This window comes from Peromyscus maniculatus, chromosome 20 (assembly GCF_049852395.1).
Source record: "Peromyscus maniculatus bairdii isolate BWxNUB_F1_BW_parent chromosome 20, HU_Pman_BW_mat_3.1, whole genome shotgun sequence".
Taxonomy (NCBI): domain Eukaryota; kingdom Metazoa; phylum Chordata; class Mammalia; order Rodentia; family Cricetidae; genus Peromyscus; species Peromyscus maniculatus.
The window spans coordinates 46,157,482-46,174,062 of record NC_134871.1 but is presented as its reverse complement, the minus strand read 5'-3'; the positions used below and the strand labels follow the sequence as shown (position 1 = coordinate 46,174,062).

Genomic DNA, 16,581 nt, shown 5'->3' with positions numbered 1-16,581 from the left:
GCTCATCCTGTATGTTCGTTCCCCAATTTGCAGTGAGTCCTTTTCCCCAGGAATTCTGCATCCCTACTGTGAACATGATATTTTAGAAAGCAAGATCTAAGTGCTGGGTGTATGCCTCGTTAGAAGGTTCCATAGCTTCTAGGATCTCCCAACAGACCACTCAGAGGAGAGCTAGGAATCAGATGAGTGTGTGTAAATGCCATCTTATAGCAGCTCTCTTACCAGTCAGTATACCAAAAATCACCAATTCCAGTCCAACACCAAAGCTCACTCTACCCTTCCTTCTTTCTGTATTTGTAACTGCATTCCCATTTTAACAGAAACACATTCTTACTATCTTCAGTACACTGACTTAAGTTTTTGCATAAGAGTTTCAGAATCACCCATCTATTATCCCTGTAAATATTCAGTATTTGTCTACAGGTCTCCCAACTGGTTTGAGAACTGTGAGAATATTTTTTCCCCTGGGGAGTCTTAACACCTTCCTGCTCCTCATAAAGTCCCAATGACAAACAAAAGTATGAGTCCACTAAAATTCACCCCGGTGGTGAGTTGCTGGGCTCACTTACAGAACACAGGTGAGGGGTTGCTGGAAGGAGCGAGGGTGACCCTAGAGTGACTGTCACACTAGAAAATCTTCACCAGCAGAGAGGTTGGCTTCTCTACAGCTGCATAGATAGGTTTTCTGTAACGATAATAGGTTTCTCCACCAATGCAGTAAGCCAGATCAAGCTGAATTGAAAAAATAAAAGAACAGGTTTATTTGAGCAAAGTAACTCCCGGGTGAGTTCTCCAGCCCCCAGAGACTGAGGCAGGAGAAGAGGCAGAAGAAGTCATGTGCCTGAACTAAGACAGGGAGCTTATATGCCCTGTAGTCAAGAGGGTGATGATGTGTCCACCACAAGCTAGGTTTGTGCCCAAGTATGGTCAAAAGCTGAGCACTTTAGGTGGGGACTTGGGCTGCTGGCAGCTTCAGGGGAGGAGCTGCCGCAGCCACCAGGAATGCAGAACTGGGCTTTTTGGTGCCTTTTCTTTGTTGGAGATTCTCTGAGAGCATGGGGTTTGGAGAGAGAGAGAGAGATAGGGCTTTCTGGATCGAGTAGGCGTGAGCTAGAGGTTCCAGCTGAACAAAGCCCCCATTCACTTACCTCCCCTGTATGTTGTAGCACTTCGGTGAAGACGGTGGCTGTTTGCTCCGAGGAATCCATTCCGTGCCTATCAATGTACTGTGAAAATACTGTACTTGTGTCTTTTTTTTAAAAGATCTATTTATTTATTATGTAGTGTTCTACCAGTATGTCAGATCTCATTACAGATGGTTGTGAGCCAACAAATGGTTGCTGGGAATTGAACCCAGGTCCTCTGGAAGAGCAGCCGGCGCTCTTAACCTCTGAGCCATCTCTCCAGCCCCCTATACTTGTGTCTTGCATGGATTCCCCCCCCACACACACAATATTTCATAGTAGCTATGTAACTCATTTGTAACAATTGCTGGGGATCCCCTGCTTGGGCCCCATTCCAAACCCCGCCCTCAGCACGCCAAGCAGCGGCTCCTTCCCTAGAGCTGCCCTCTCCAGACCCTGCCCAAAGAAAGTCCTCCGAGCAGCGGCTCCCCCCTGGGAGATCCTCAAGACCGCCTAAGACTTGCCTCATGGTTACCCCCTTGTGGTTCCTCCTCTTCCCCTGGGACCACCTGGGAATGCTTTGCTCAGATTAAACCTGGATTTATTAATTTGGCCTGATCTGATTTATTGCATTGTTTGTTTTTCTGGTTTTTGTCTTTTTTATTTTTGGACACAAAGTTTCTCTGTGTAACATCCCTAGCTGGAACTCACTCAGTAGACCAGGCTAGCCTCAAAGTCACAGAAATCAGCCTGCCCTCTGCCACCCAAATGCTACGATTAAAGGTGTGCGCCACCACACCTGGCTTAAGGGACCTCCACTTTTAAACCATAAAATTCGGGGCTGGAGAGATGGCTCAGAGGTTAAGAGCACTGCTTGCTTTTCCAAACAAAGGTCCTGAGTTCAATTCCCAGAAACCACATAGTGGCTCACAACCATCTGTAATGAGATCTGGCACCCTCTTCTGGCCTTCAGGGATATGTGCAGACAGAACATTGTGTGCGTAATAAATAAATAAATAAATAAATAAATAAATAAATAAATAAATAAACACATAAAATTCTTCAAATGAGAAAGGGACACATGAATGAATAGTAGCATCTCTTTTGTTTGTTCATAGACCCATTATGTGGAAGCTGAAAGTTCTGAATTATCTATGGGTTCAGTTTAGCGCCACCCGCCGCACGCACGCGGCCCCCCCCCCCCCCCCCGTATAAATCCAAGTGGAAAACTGGCACAATAATATAGGCCTTTCTCCCTTCCCTGCCATACTTCTGGACAGCTCAGAGAGCACTGTGAGATGCTGAGTGGACAGCAGCACGGGGAATTCACCACTCAAAGCTGATGGTGCTCAGCAAGAAGTAGCAGCTTTCCTCTTCTTGAGTGGGCCATCCCTGGCCAGCCACACACAAAAGTCAATACATCTGGCCAAACTCGAGACGTCATCTTAGCACTGGGATCCTTAGCCAGCAAATATCCCTATCTGCACAGGTCTATAAATTCTTAGGCCACTTCCAAAGACTTGCGCCTTTGTTGTAAAGAACTCTGGGAATGCCTTACCGTGCAGTAACTCAGATACAAATCAAGACCACAGATGTGTCAGGACTACAGACGATGCTTCAACGTGAGAATCCTCAGCACACCCTGAGCTCTAGACACTACCGATAGTGGACAAAGTATCCTAGTCATTTCTCTCTCCCCGTCTTTTCTTAAATTTTTATATATGGATATCTTGCCTGCATGTCTGTGTGCGCACCACATGCATGTCTGGTGCTCACAGAAGTGGATGTCAGACCCCTTGGAATTTGAGTTACAGACAGTTGTAAGCCACCATGTTGGTGCTGGGAATCAAACCTGGGTCCTCTAGAAGAGCAGCAAGTACCCTTAACCACTGAGCCATCTCCCCAGCCCCAATATTCATTTCTCAGAATATGTAATCCTGGACACTTTCACAAATTCAAATTCAGTTAAGTAAAATAGAATGGGTCAGTTAAACATCAGCAGTGAATTCTAATGAACAGTATGGCTCTCTCTCTCTCTCTCTCTCTCTCTCTCTCTCTCTCTCTCTCTCTCTGTGTGTGTGTGTGTGTGTGTGTGTGTGTGTGTGTGTGTGTGTGTGTGTCTAGGTAGATATATGCATGAGTGTAGATGCCCACAGAGACCAGAGTTGGATTCCCCAGGAGTTGAAATTACAGGCAGTTGTGAGGTACCTGACTCATTATCATTACTATTTTATGTGTATGGGTGATTTGCCTGCACAGATGTATATACACCCCCTGTATGCAGGACCCACAGAGGCCAGAGAGGGTGTCAGATCCCCTGGAACTAGAGTTACAGGAGGTCGTGAGCCGACAATGTTAGTGCTGGGATCTGAACTCTGTTTCTTTGGAAGAGCAGCCAGTGCTCTTAACCACTGAGCCACCTCTCCAGCTTTCCTGATGAAGGCATTAGCCTCAGACTACCTCTTCTTTTTGCACCCACATATAGATCAGTTGATAAGGAAAGCTGGGTGCTTTTCCTTCTTCCTTGGGAGTCAAAGGAAACCATGCAAACCTCTGTAGTCTTAGAAACTGTGGTGCTGATGGCAGGTGTATTAGTTAACTGTCACTGCTTTGACAAAAGAAACTTAAAGAAGCAGTTAACTGTGACTCGCAGGTTAAGGACAGTCCATCATGGTGGGAAGGCGTGTGAGGCAGTTGGGTCACACTGCATCTGTGGTCAAGGGGAAGAGGGTGTTACCAGCTCATACTGAGTTCGCTCCTTTTCATTCAATCAAGAATAGCTCATCAGCCGGGCGGTGGTGGCGCACGCCTTTAATCCCAGCACTCAGGAGGCAGATCCAGGCGGATCTCTGTGAGTTCGAGGCCAGCCTGGGCTACCAAGTGAGCTCCAGGAAAGGCGCAAAGCTACACAGGGAAACCCTGTCTCGAAAAACAAAACAAAACAAAACAAAACAAAAAAAAGAATAGCTCATGAGGGCTGGAGAGATGGCTCAGAGGTTAAGAGCACTGACTGCTCTTCCAAAGGTCCTGAGTTCAATTCCCAGCAACCACATGGTGGCTCACAACCATCTGTAATGAGATCTGGTGCCCTCTTCTGGCTTGCAGGGATATGTGCAGACAGAACACTGTATCCATATAAATAAATAAATCTTTAAAAAAAAAAAAAAAGAATAGCTCATGGAATGGTGCTGCCCACACTTAGGGTGTCAGGGTGGGTCTGCCCTCCTCAGTTAACCTAATAGACAATCCACACCACCTTAGCCCAGTTCTCTTTGTTCCTTTGAGCAATTTTGGGCCTGTGTAGAGACATGCCCAACTCTTTCCAGAGAACTCAGCTTTATTAATAAATGTGTTCATATCCTCGAAAATATCTCTAGGGTCCCCACACCTTCCCTTCTGCTTCATTGTTCATGGACACCAACAGCCTCTCCACACTGTGACTTCTCTGAATGTTCCCTTCAGCTTATTGTCCTGATTTAAAGCTGGCTGCCCCTGAGCTGAAGAGAGCTCGGCCGGGCAGCGCCGTGGCACACGCCTTTAATCCCAGCACTCGGAGGCAGAGCTCAGCAATTGAAAGTATATACTATTCTTGCAGAGGATCACTCAAGTGTGCAAACATACACACACACACACACACACACACACACACACTTTAAAATACAATAAAAATTCAATGGCTGCTCCATCACACAAATCACAACCTGGTCCACAAGGTCTGGAGACAAGGAGGCTGTTCTTGTTCCTTATCTCCATTTCCAGACATTAGTCCCACCTCCAGCCCCAAACCACTGTTCTTTAAAGAACAAAAGAACACATGTAACCGGGTGTGGTGGTGGGTCTCAGTGAGTTCAAGTGAGTTCCAGGACAACCAATGCTGTTACACAGAGAAACCCTGTCTGGAAAAACCACAAAACAAAACAATAAAAACCCACATCTAATAACCAGTTAAAAATAATAATAAACCCTTCCTTAAACTTTTGTTAGGTATTCTGTCACAACAGAAGACAAGTAGCTAATACAATTGGAGAAATAAAAATTAAAACCATAACAGAGGGGTGGGGTCCAGTGCAACTCAGTGGGAGACCATATGTTTAACATACAAGAGTACCCGAGTTGAATTTCCAGAGAGTGTGTGCATATGGAGGCTAGCGGTCCATCTGAGGAGCCATCCATCTTGATGTTTTGTTATTTGTTTTGTTTTTTGAAAAGGCTCGCAACTTGACGCTTGCCAGTTAGACTAGTCTGGCTGGCCAGAGAGGCCTGGGGATGTTTCTTGTCTCCCCTTCCCCTGTGTTGGGATTAGGAGCACTATCACACCCAGGCATTTTTTACGTGGGTAATAGTGACCAAACTCAGATCCTCAGGTGTGTGCAGCATTTTGAACTGCTGTATCTCTCTAGCCCCAGAACAACTGATTTTTAAAGACCGCTTATATCAAGTGTGGGCAAATACAAGCAATATACATCCTCGAGACTCTAGACTCACACATCCTCTAGCATTCATCCTCTAGACTCAAATGATGTGCTGATGCTATAGCATAAACCCGAGCAGCCCGAGTCAGCCCGATGGGTTCCGGGACCAGCGCTCCCGGCTACCTGACCACCAGGGAAATGGCTAGATGGCAAGCACGAGCTTGGCGGAAGTGACCGAAGCCCCCCTGGAGCAGAGGGGCCGCGGGGAGGGGGCGAGGCGGGGAGGCACTCGGATTTGTAGGGACTGTGGGCGCCCGCTTCCGCCGTGTCTCAAAGAGCAGGCGCGGTCTCTCTAGGCACCGCGGAGGCCCCGGCTCTCAGTGGCCCCGGGGCGCGGGCCAGGAGTCCCTTACCAAGAAAAGCACGAAGCAGGCGGGCAATCCGACCCGCCTGGCGTCGTGGTCCAGGACTGGGGTGGGGGGTGGCGACAGGGGGCGGGGTCCCCTGGGATTGACGACTGCGCAGACCCGGCAGGACGGCCCCTTTGTCTCAGGGAGCTGAGACAGCCGCCACGGGGCGAAAGGTTGCAGCAGATGGTGAGTGGCGTTCGGTTGGATGCGCGGGACCCTCTCCTTCATCCGCACCCAAGCTCCGCATCCTCACGTGCGCCAGCCCTTCCCCCGATGGATGGCTGCGGCCCGCTGCTGCCCCCAGGCCGCACCCTCCGCCCCGGTCCCTCGGACCCTCCAGGCCCCTCTCCCCTGGACCCCTCACGGTGGCTCCCGCTTGCCTGGGTCGGGATGGATGATTGATGCTTCTGATGTGCATAAGGTTTCTTAGTGGCTAGTTAGGTTGGGATGTGGACAAGATTTTGTTTGGTGAAATAACCGCGTCCCAGACTGCTCAGGAAGTCCTGGGTTCGCACGATCCTCCCCCATAGCCGGAGTTACCGGTAGGGTACCATACAGAGTATGAACCCAGGCACAGACCTGTGCGGCATCCTCAACAGCTGCGGCTATTTCCTGTCAAAGTGAAGGTGCTCTGCCCTGTTCCACATAACCCAGCTTCTTCTTGAATTTTTTTTTTTCTGCTGATCCTCTCTTGTTACTTTGCAAAAGCCCCTTTTAATGGGTGACAACAACTTATCTAACGTGGCATTTTCTTGTTTAATTTTTATGTGTCTTTGTGTTTTATCTGCCTGTGTATCTGTATATTATGTGCATACCTGGTGCCAGCGGAGGCCAGGAGAGGGCATCAGGTCCCCTGGAGCTGGCTGTGAGCCTCCATGTAGGTGCTGGGAATCGAATATGGGTCCTCTGGAAGAAGAACATGTGCTCTTAACTGCTGAGCCATCTCTGCGGTCCCCGCATTTAAATTTTAACAGAAAGTGATGTTGCCGGGGAAAAGAGGATGTCTCAGTTGAACACCTGAGTCCGGATCACCAGAACCCACTTTTTAAAAACCGGATTTGGTGATGAATGCTGTTATTATCCCCAGCTCTGGGGAGGAGACAAGCAGATCCATGGAGCTTACCAGCTTACTTGGTGAGTTCCAGAGACGCAGTTGCCCCTCACCCCCAAAGGTGAAAGGATTCTGAGGAATGACACCTGAGGTTGTCCCCTGGCTCCGCGTGCTTGCCGCTGTATGGGTACACATACAGAGGGAAAATACGGACAATAATTCCCTTGTATGTGTGTGAGGGGAGGATTATTCCCTACGGCCAAAGGACGTTGGACGGAATACCCACTGAGCCATCTCCCCAGCCCACAAGAATTCTTTTAAATGTCTATCCGTGAATGCACAATGGGAACAGTTTCCTGTGTATCTAGAATAATTGGAAGCAAGTACTACTGCTGGTGCATGTGCACACTCTCTTGTTACTAATGTAAAAGGGAGGCTCCGGTGGGCGCTACCACCTGCTTGATAGACGCTTCTGTGTAAAGCTGTGTGGACATCAATTCTGGCACTTTGCACACTGGGAATTTCCTTGTGAGGGACACAGAGAAGTGGAGTGAGGTTATAGGTTAGGGTTAGTAAGCCACCTTGCCATCATATGTGGAGGCCAGTCCCTGGGGCAGTCTTGCCGTAAAGATATTTCCATTTCCATCTTCAGTGGTTACTGGTGAGGGTGAAACCTCTGCATGTATATGTCTTTTAGCTGTTTGTATTCCTGTTCAGATTAACCAGCTTGTGTTCTTTTTGTGTATGTTAAAATGCACACTTCCTTGTGTGTCTTCTTACTCCATTGAAAGTGTCTTCTTTGATTTTGTTGTATTTATTTATTTGTTTTATTTATTTATTTATTTATTTATTTATTTATTTATTTATTTATTTATTTGAACTGAGGATCGAATCCAGGGCCTTGTGCTTGCTAGGCAAGCGCTCTACCACTGAGCTAAATCCCCAACCCTTGTTTTTTTTTTTTTTTTTTTTTATTTTTTATTTTCGGTGTAACAACTCTGGCTGTCCTGGAACTCACTTTGTAGACCTGGCTGGCCTCAAACTCACAAAGATCCACCTGCCCCTGCCTCCCCAGCACTGGGATTAAAGGCGTGCGCCGCCACCGCCTGGATGTTGTTTCTGTTTTATGGGCAAATAATTTCCATTAAAGGATTTTGGCTTTTTGCTATGTTTTAAAGGGCTTCCTTATTTCAAAATTATCTTCTAAATAATCTGGTTTTGTCTGGTACTCTTTTTTAAACAATTTATTTCTTTTTATGTGCATTGGTGTTTTGCCTGAATGTGTGTCTGTGTGAGGGTGTTGATCCCCTGGAACTGGAGTTACAGACAGTTGTGAGATGCCATGTAGGTGCTGGGAATTGAACCCAGGTCCTCTGGAAGAGCAGTCAGTGCTCTTAACCATTGAGCCACCTCTTCAACCCCTTGTCTGGTACTTGTAAAATGTTGGTTCTTTATGGAATTATTTAGATAAGGGGTGAAGTTAGAATACAGCTTCACTTTTCTCGCCCATAAATCATAACCATTGCTAACATTGTCTGCTGTATTGGATAATTTGTCTTTCAGTTTACTTGAAAATACACCTGTGTCATAGACTAAATTCTTCCCTATGGGTAGGCCTGTTTGGGAGGGATATTGTTGTTAGATTTATTTATTTTATTTTTTTGTGTATGGGTGTTTTGCTTGCATGCATGTGTTTAGTGCCAGAGGAGGCCAGAAGAGGGCATCAGGTCCCTTAGAACTGGAGTTACAGATGGTGGGGAGCCTCCATATGGGTGCTGGGATTTAAACAGCAGCCATCTCCTCAGCCTTTCTGGAGTTTTGGGTGTGCATAAGGTTTCTTACTGGTTGGTTAATTCTGGTTTGGCTTGGGGTGTGGATGAGGTTTTGTTTGGTAAAATAACTCAGTCTTTAGAACAAAAACAAGTTGGTTTAGTACACGGCAAAGTGCAAGGGGGCGTGGCCAGAAAGGAACTTGCTTGAGCATGCCGATAGACTGTGGGCAGCTAGCTTGGTCCCGGTGGTCCTGGGTGGTTAGGATGAGTCACATTGCTTGTAGTTTCTCACTATGCAAATGAGGGCAATCTGATACAGAGCTTCAGGTCATTTTGTTTGGCTATTCCAGCTTTTGGCAGAATAGAGCTGTGGCTGTTAGGTTTGAGGATGTTTTCTGGTCCAGGCTTGTACTGGAAATGTTTCTGCTCGCACTCAGGCTTTCCGACCACAGTGTTTATTTGGTTGGTTTCACTTGAGACATGATCCCTGTGCGGAGTCAGCTGGCCCAGAACTCTTAAGACCCTCCTGCCTCAGCCTCCTCAGTGCTGGGATTACAGGTTTCTGCCTCCATTACAGCTTGATGTGATTTCTTTGTCCTTTTTAAAATCTCTTGCCTTTGTCCCAATTTGTGATAGTTTGTTGAAGAGTGGATAAAGATTTAATTTTAATTTTTACCAAAATACTTAAGCACTTAGTTAATCATTTCTTTCTAGCAGTTTGAGTCTCTCCTCCAACCTGGACTGTGCTCTGTTTCTGTTTCTGAGCTGTCTATTCTTCCTTCCCCTACCTCCGCTATTTCCTGCGTTTTGTTTGGTTTTGTTTTGTTTGAGAGTCTTGTTAGGCAGCATATATAGTGGCTTAGAACTCACTGTGTGGTCTCAGGTTCGCAGTCTGCCGAGCTCAGCTTCCCAAGTGCTAGGATCACAGCGTGTGCCAACACACCTGGCTCTGTCTGAGCCGTCCAGCCCAGGCCCATGTGACTCTCATGAACTTGGTTGGCCCTGTGGCTGGTGGAGCTCCCTCCCTGGTGTTCCTGAGATCTCCCTGTGTTTGTTGAGTCTTCCCAATGAATATAAAACTTTTTAGTTATGAGACCCTGTAATCCTCCACAAAAATCTTGATTGATGTTGTGAATAAAGTATACAAATTAGCATTACTATGAGTTGTGGTGTCTTCTTTCATGTCTTGGACCAAGTGTCACTTGGTGTGTAGGAAAGGTATCAACGAGAGAGAGAGAGAGAGAGAGAGAGAGAGAGAGAGAGAGAGAGAGAAAGAGAGAGAGAGAGAAGAATGAGGGAGGAGGATCGAGAAAAGGAGGAGAGGAGGACACCAGGGGCCAGCTACCCAGCCACACAGCCAGCCATGGAGTAAGAAGGAAAGAAAAACATATAGAATAAAGAAAGGAGCCGGGCAGTGGTGGTGCATGCCTTTAATCCCAGCACTAGGGAGGCAGTGGCAGGAGGATCTTTGTGAGTTCAAGGCCAGCCTGGTCTACAGAGCAAGATCCAGGAAAGGCGCAAGGCTACACAGAGAAACCCTGTCTTGAAAAACCAAGGGGGAAAAAAAAGAATAAAGGAAGGTAAAAAGCCCAGAGGCAAAATATAGACAGGATAATTTAAGTTAGAAAAGCTAGCAAGAAACAAGCCAAGCTCAGGCTGGGCATTCATAAGTAAGAATAAGTCTCCGTGTATGTATTTGGGAGCTGGGTGGCAAACTCCCAAAGAGTAAAAACAAAACAAACAAACAAACAAAAAATCAACTACAGTTGGACTTTCTTTCTTTCTTTGTTTTTCCGGTGTTCTGAGACAAGGTTTCTCTACATAGCAGTCAGTCCTGACTGTCCTGAAACTGTCTGTAGATTAGGCTGGCCTTGAACTCACAGAGATCTGCCTGCCTCTGCCTCCTGAGCACTGGGATTAAAGGCGTGCACCATCACTGCCTGGCCAGTTGGACTTTCTTGTTGGACTTCCTTTTGAACTGCCAGCCTCCAAATAATGACATGGGGACTTCTTACTAACTATGAAAATATAGCCTTTAGCTTAGACTTGTTCCCAACTAGCTCATATAACTTAAGCTGTTTCTATTAATCTTCATTTTGCCACATGGCTTTTTACCTCTCCATTCTGTGTGTCCGACTCCCTCCGTGTCTCACTGATGTCTTTTCCTGTCTTCCCAGAGTCCCTCCTAACCTCTCTGCCTAGCTATTGGCCATTCAGCTCTTTATTAAACTAATCAGGTGCCTTAGGCAGGCAAGATAAAACACATCTTTACACAGTTTGCTCAAATACCCCCCAACAAAAACAAATGATTGGTTTCTGATTTAGCCTACAAAATAAAAAAGGTGATAACAGTGGTGGTAGTGGCACTCGGGAGGCAGAAGCAGGTGGGTTTCAGAGTTTGAGGCCAGCCTGGTCCACAGAGTGAGTTCCAGAATAGCCAGGGCTACACAGAGAAACCCTGTCTCCAAAAAAAAAAAAAAAAAAAAAGATAACAGACCTAAATTCTAAGTTCTTCATGCCATGGTGAGAGCAGATCCCCTAAAACACACTTGGCAAAACATATCTCAATATATTGTGGCTTTTACCGATTTTCATTAAGTGATTTTTGCTTCTAAGATCATTGATCTCTTATTTCTCTTTTGTGTTATTCCTTTGGGATGTGTTTTTTTAAAAAAAGATGGCTTCATGCTGACACCTTTTTCTCCCCCCCGCCTTTTTTTTTTACCCCCTTCGGTTTTTCGAGACAGGGTTTCTCTGTGTAGCTTTGAAGCCTTTCCTGGAACTCACTCTGTAGCCCGGGCTGGCCTCGAACTCACAGAGATCCTCCTGCCTCTGCCTCCCGGGTGCTGGGATGAAAGGCGTGTACCACCCACCGCCCAGCATGCGTATGTACATACATGAGCTTGTGTACCACATGTAACAGCCCACAGAAGCCAGAAATAAGCATTAGATCCCCTGGAACTGGAGTTGGGCACAAAGCTGGGTCCTCTGCAAAAGTAGCAAGTGTTGGGATCCTGCCCTCACTCCTGCGGGTCTTGCGTCTTACGTCATCAGCAGGCACTGGTGACTACATACCTGCAGCGTGTCCACAAGGCGGACCCCACCCTCTCTCTCTGTTCCCTCTGCTCTCTCTTTGTACCCTGCTCTACTCTGCTCTGCTCCCGCCATCTCTCACTCTCCAGGCCTGGCTCTCCTCTCTCCTATCCCATTCATCCTTCTAATAAAGCTCTCTGTAACTCTGGTAGTCGCGGCCGAGGCTCTTGACTTTTCCACTGGTAACCGGACGGCCACCTATCAGCAAGTACTCTTTAAGGCTAAGCCCTTGAGCTCTCTCTCTCTCTAGCCTTACTTAACATTTTTTTAAAAGGGGGGGGGGGAGAGTGAAGCCCCTGCCTGGCCTAGAACTCACTCTGTAGACCAGTCTGGCCTTGAACCCACAAAGATATAACAGCCTCTGGCTCCCCTTATCATTTTCAAGTGGGCCTTTCCCTTGACTGAGCCTACTAGATGCAGCCGGCCCAGGAACCCTATGTTTGCTCAGGACTCTGCACTAGAGAATCCCGGTGTGAGCGCGGAGCGTGGGCCTGGGGACCACGGGACCAAGCGGGACCACCGTGGCTTCAGCTGCTCGGAGCTCACTTCAGCGTGCCTTTCACCGACTTTACCTGGCAGGGGATCCCCCGGGATCTGCCGAACTGGGCTCTCATGGGTTCTCTCTTCTTTCTCAGCCCCGCGGGATCCTCTGATTCCTCTGGTCCTCGCAGACCCAAGAAACCCAAGATGGCAGCAGCCGGACTTCTGCCACTACCTGCAGGACCTCAGGTGAGTGGTCCCCAGAGCTTAATCGGCGGCTTGCCTGAAGCTCCTTCCGTGCCCAGGCAGTCCGGATCAGTCTCCCGTGTCACAGGTCCCACCTGTCAGACGTGGACTTACTCAAAGCCCGGTCGTTCCAGGTCAAGGTGACCTTCGAGGATGTGGCTGTTCTCCTGTCTCAGGAGGAGTGGGCCCGCCTGGGTCCCGCTCAGCGGGGCCTCTACCGAAATGTGATGATGGAGACCTACGGGAATGTGGTCTCGCTGGGTAAGGCTCCGCCTCGGGCCCCATCTGTGTGTCTTTGTGCGCTGGACTCGTGGGGGTTCCCCAGGGGAGGCAGCTGCCGGGAAGAGGGAACTCGGGCCCCACTGATCCTGAGGCTTGCCGACCTCCAAGGGTTCAGCTCCAGCAGAATGGGAGTCTTATCCTTTTTCATGTGCCTGCATGGAGCGTGGACTAAGGGAGTATCTTAGCAAATATTGTATAATCCAGGGGCTTCCCTCCTCATGAGCAGGACTCCCTGGATCCAAGCCTGTTGTGATCTCCCAGCTGGAGCGAGGAGAAGATCCATGGGTCCTGGATGGGCAGGAAACTGAGCAGAGCCAGGGCCTGGGAAGTGGCCATTCAGGTGAGTAAGAACTGGTCCTGCTTTCACTGAAGGCATAATTCAGACGGAGCCACTGATGGAAGAAGCTTCCATTGGTCAAGGGAGAGTTCTGTCATTCCTCTGACAGAAAGGAGAGAGTTCTTTCCAGACTAGGAGGTCCTGGGCCAAGAAGGAAGTGTAGGTGTAGTAGTGAAGGTAGATGAGGCGGTAAACCTTGTTACGAAGGAGAAAGGACAGACAGCTGCGCTGTGTAGAGGCAAGGGATTTTGCCACTGCTCAGAAAGACCATAGTTGGCTACCCAGGTATTGGTGGGATATTTAGGCTGTGAGGGTTACTCTGAGGGTTGATTTAGAACAACAAGGCTGTTAGTATAGGAGGGAAATTTCTCAACCTGATACTCAGACTGAAAGTCTGAGCTCAGTTATAAAAGAATCCACTGTCCCCCTGACCTGTGATATATTGTACTGCAGTCCCATGTATGACATAAAGAAAAGTTAAAAAAAAAAAAAAAACCAAAAACTATAAGAATTGGAAGAGAAAAGTATTGTTTGAAGTTTATATGATTTTTAACTTGGAAAGAGAGATTGGTATTCATAAGAGAATTTAGCAATATTGTTAGACTGTAAAAATCATTTGTATTGTTATCAGCAATAAGCAAAGGTATAAATATTAAAATTGTAACATTTATAATAGCATCAGAAAGTTACTTGGGGGGTCTGGAGAGGTGGCTCAGTGGTTAAGAGCACTTGCTGCTCTTCCAGAGGACCCGAGTTCAATTCCCAGCACCCACATGGCAGCTCACAAGCTTCTTTAACTCCAGTTTCAGCGGATCTTACACCCTCTGCTGGCTTCCACAGGCACCAGGCACACAAGTGGTGCACAGACACACATGTAGGCAGAAAACACTCATACACATAAAGTAAATAAAAGCTTTTTTTTTTTTAAAATAAAAGCTCATGGTTTTATTGTCTGCGTAATAAAATTAGCTTAGAACTGGATCACTTGGCTCTCTCTTGTCTTACCGACTCCCAGTTCAAAATGCCGACATCTCTTTCTAGCCAGCATCCTCTCAGATCTCAGTTGGGCTCAGCACACTCAACTCTCAGCGTGGTCTTCTTTGTAGGTTGTTCTTTTTTTTAAATAATTCATTTTTATTTTCTGTGCAGTGGCATTTTGCCTGCATGCATGTCTGTGTGAGGGTGTCAGATCTTGGAATTACAGACGGTTGTGAGCTGCCATGTGGGTGCTGGGAATTGAACCCTGGTCTTCTGGAAGAGCAGCCAGTGCTCTTATCTGCTGAGCCACCTCTCCAGCCCCGCTTCTTTGTAGTTTTAGCCTTTCTGTGGAAAACAGGCCTCGTCTGTCCACCATAGCCACCGTTTCCTGTCCCAGTGCCGCTTCCTCTGGGCATACCAAGAGTCTGTGTCCTTGTCCTGTGTCACCTTGTGGGGTTGGCACTTACCAATTTCTTGCAGAATGTCTGGCAGGCTTAGGAACGATCACCATGTTGGGAGGAGGGATATCAGCACAGAAAGAGGCAAGGCCAGCAACCATAAAAAGGTGTTGTTTTTTTTTTTTAAAGTTACTTGGGGAAAATTATAAACAGGGAAGATGGTATGATGTGGCTAGGTCCAACCTGGAAGTCTGTGTTTACAGTTGCATTAGATGAAGAATCCCCGACTGCAGAAAACATCAGGGTCTCAGGAAAACCACAGCCAACCTGTCCTTCCCAGATGCGCCCCCAAAATGGGAAGGGATAATATAGCAACAACTGTCCTGGCTGATGGGCCTCAGCGTTTCAGTGGGGCCATTTTCCCCTTAAGAATTATCCTTTCTCTCTAGAGTGGTATGGACAGAGACGTTAACAGTGAGTCTTCCTCTCACTGGCCTGAAAATCAGATCTCCTCCGAGGAGCAGCGATGTCCCACCTCAAAGGAGACTGGTTTTCCTGGTTTTCCAGGACCATAAAGAAGAGGACACACATTATGTACATCACAGATATCTTGCAATGACCTTTTTTTTTTTTGCTCTTTTTCTTTTCCTCCCAAAGCTCACGTGATCCTTCTGCCTAACCTTTCTGAGTAGCTACAAGTGTGCCTGGCTTTGGAGAGCAAGCTACTGATAGCGGCCATAGGAGGCTGGAGTGGGGGAGGGCGGCATTTTCAAATCTTACCAAAGCTGTCTATGGAGGCCGGCCATAGGGGATTGATACACCTGCTTGGGAGCCTTTGAGTGTCATGCTGGGAAAAACAAAACAGAATCTGTAGGCGTACAGAAGCACCTCTGTGGCAGAGGCCACCACAGAGGGTGACACTGAAAGTGTGCATGTGCTGGGCTGGAGAGATGGCTCAGCAGTTAAGAGCACCGGTGGTGGTGACACACGCCTTGAATCCCAGCACTCGGGAGGCAGAGGCAGGCGGATCTCTGTGAGTTCGAGGCCAGCCTGGGCTACCAAGTGAGTTCCAGGAAAGGCGCAAAGCTACACAGAGAAACCCTGTCTCGAAAAACCAAAAAAAAAAAAAAGTAAATCACTTTAAAAAAAAAAGTGAAGGTCTACCGTAGCCTCTGTCCCATCGGGGGCCCATACATGGCACACCAGTTCAGTCCCAAGGAGTGAGAACACCCAGTTTTTTTCTATACTGACATCAAAGGGAACGGAAGAGGCATGATCTCTGATGCCGTAGTTGCCTGTGATCCTGGCCAGAGCTTACAAAATCTGTACTTTGCCCCAAAGTTGTTGATCCCACTGGAACTTGCCAGAGACCCTTGTGTGTCCTTTCACAAGAGTGAGACTTTCGGAGTTGCAAGATGGTTCAGCAGACAGAGGTACTTGGAAGCCTTTCTGAACAGAGAGGAGTGGGTAGTGGGGGAAAGATGGGGGGGAGGGGGAGGGAGCAGGAGGAGAGGAGGGAGGGGAAACAAAAAATAATAATAATAAAATATTTTTTAAAAATTAAAAAAAAGCAGGTCTGGAGAGATGGCTCAGAGGTTAAGAACACTAGCTCCTCTTCCAGAGGTCCTGAGTTCAATTCCCAGCAATCATGTGGTGACTCACAACCATCTATAATGAGATCTGGTGCCCTCTTCTGGCATGTAGGCTTGCATGCCGGCAGAACACTGCATGCATAATTAATTAATTAATTTTAAAAAAGCTGTTGTGCCCAAAATGTAATTGGAGATATATTCATTTACTTACTTAAAATCAAAACATGAAAAAAATATTTTTGTCCTCTGAGCCGGGCGGTGGTGGCGCACCCCTTTAATCCCAGCACTCGGGAGGCAGAGGCAGGCAGATCTCTGTGAGTTCGAGGCCAGCCTGGGCTACCAAGTGAGTTCCAGGAAAGGCGCAAAGCTACACAGAGAAACCCTGTCTCGAAAAACCAAATAAATA

The 16,581-nt window shown here is 47.4% G+C and overlaps 1 protein-coding gene across 4 annotated transcripts in view; it reads left to right on the top strand.

The window, feature by feature from the left end:
- Nucleotides 1–16,581, top strand: part of LOC102916808 (uncharacterized) — a 39,996-nt gene that overhangs the window by 19,764 nt on the left and 3,651 nt on the right. The window contains exons 1-4 of one of the 4 annotated variants that reach the window (XM_006996990.4): nt 5,784–6,132; nt 12,498–12,591; nt 12,723–12,849; nt 13,097–13,210. The exons of 2 other annotated variants lie outside the window; for them this stretch is intronic. In XM_006996990.4, coding sequence (XP_006997052.1) covers nt 12,550–12,591; nt 12,723–12,849; nt 13,097–13,210 — 283 coding nt within the window. In that variant the 5' untranslated portion in view covers nt 5,784–6,132; nt 12,498–12,549. Of the gene's footprint in view, nt 1–5,783; nt 6,133–12,497; nt 12,592–12,722; nt 12,850–13,096; nt 13,211–16,581 lie in introns of those variants that run through there. One more of the 4 variants, XM_076556200.1, reaches the window with a different exon arrangement.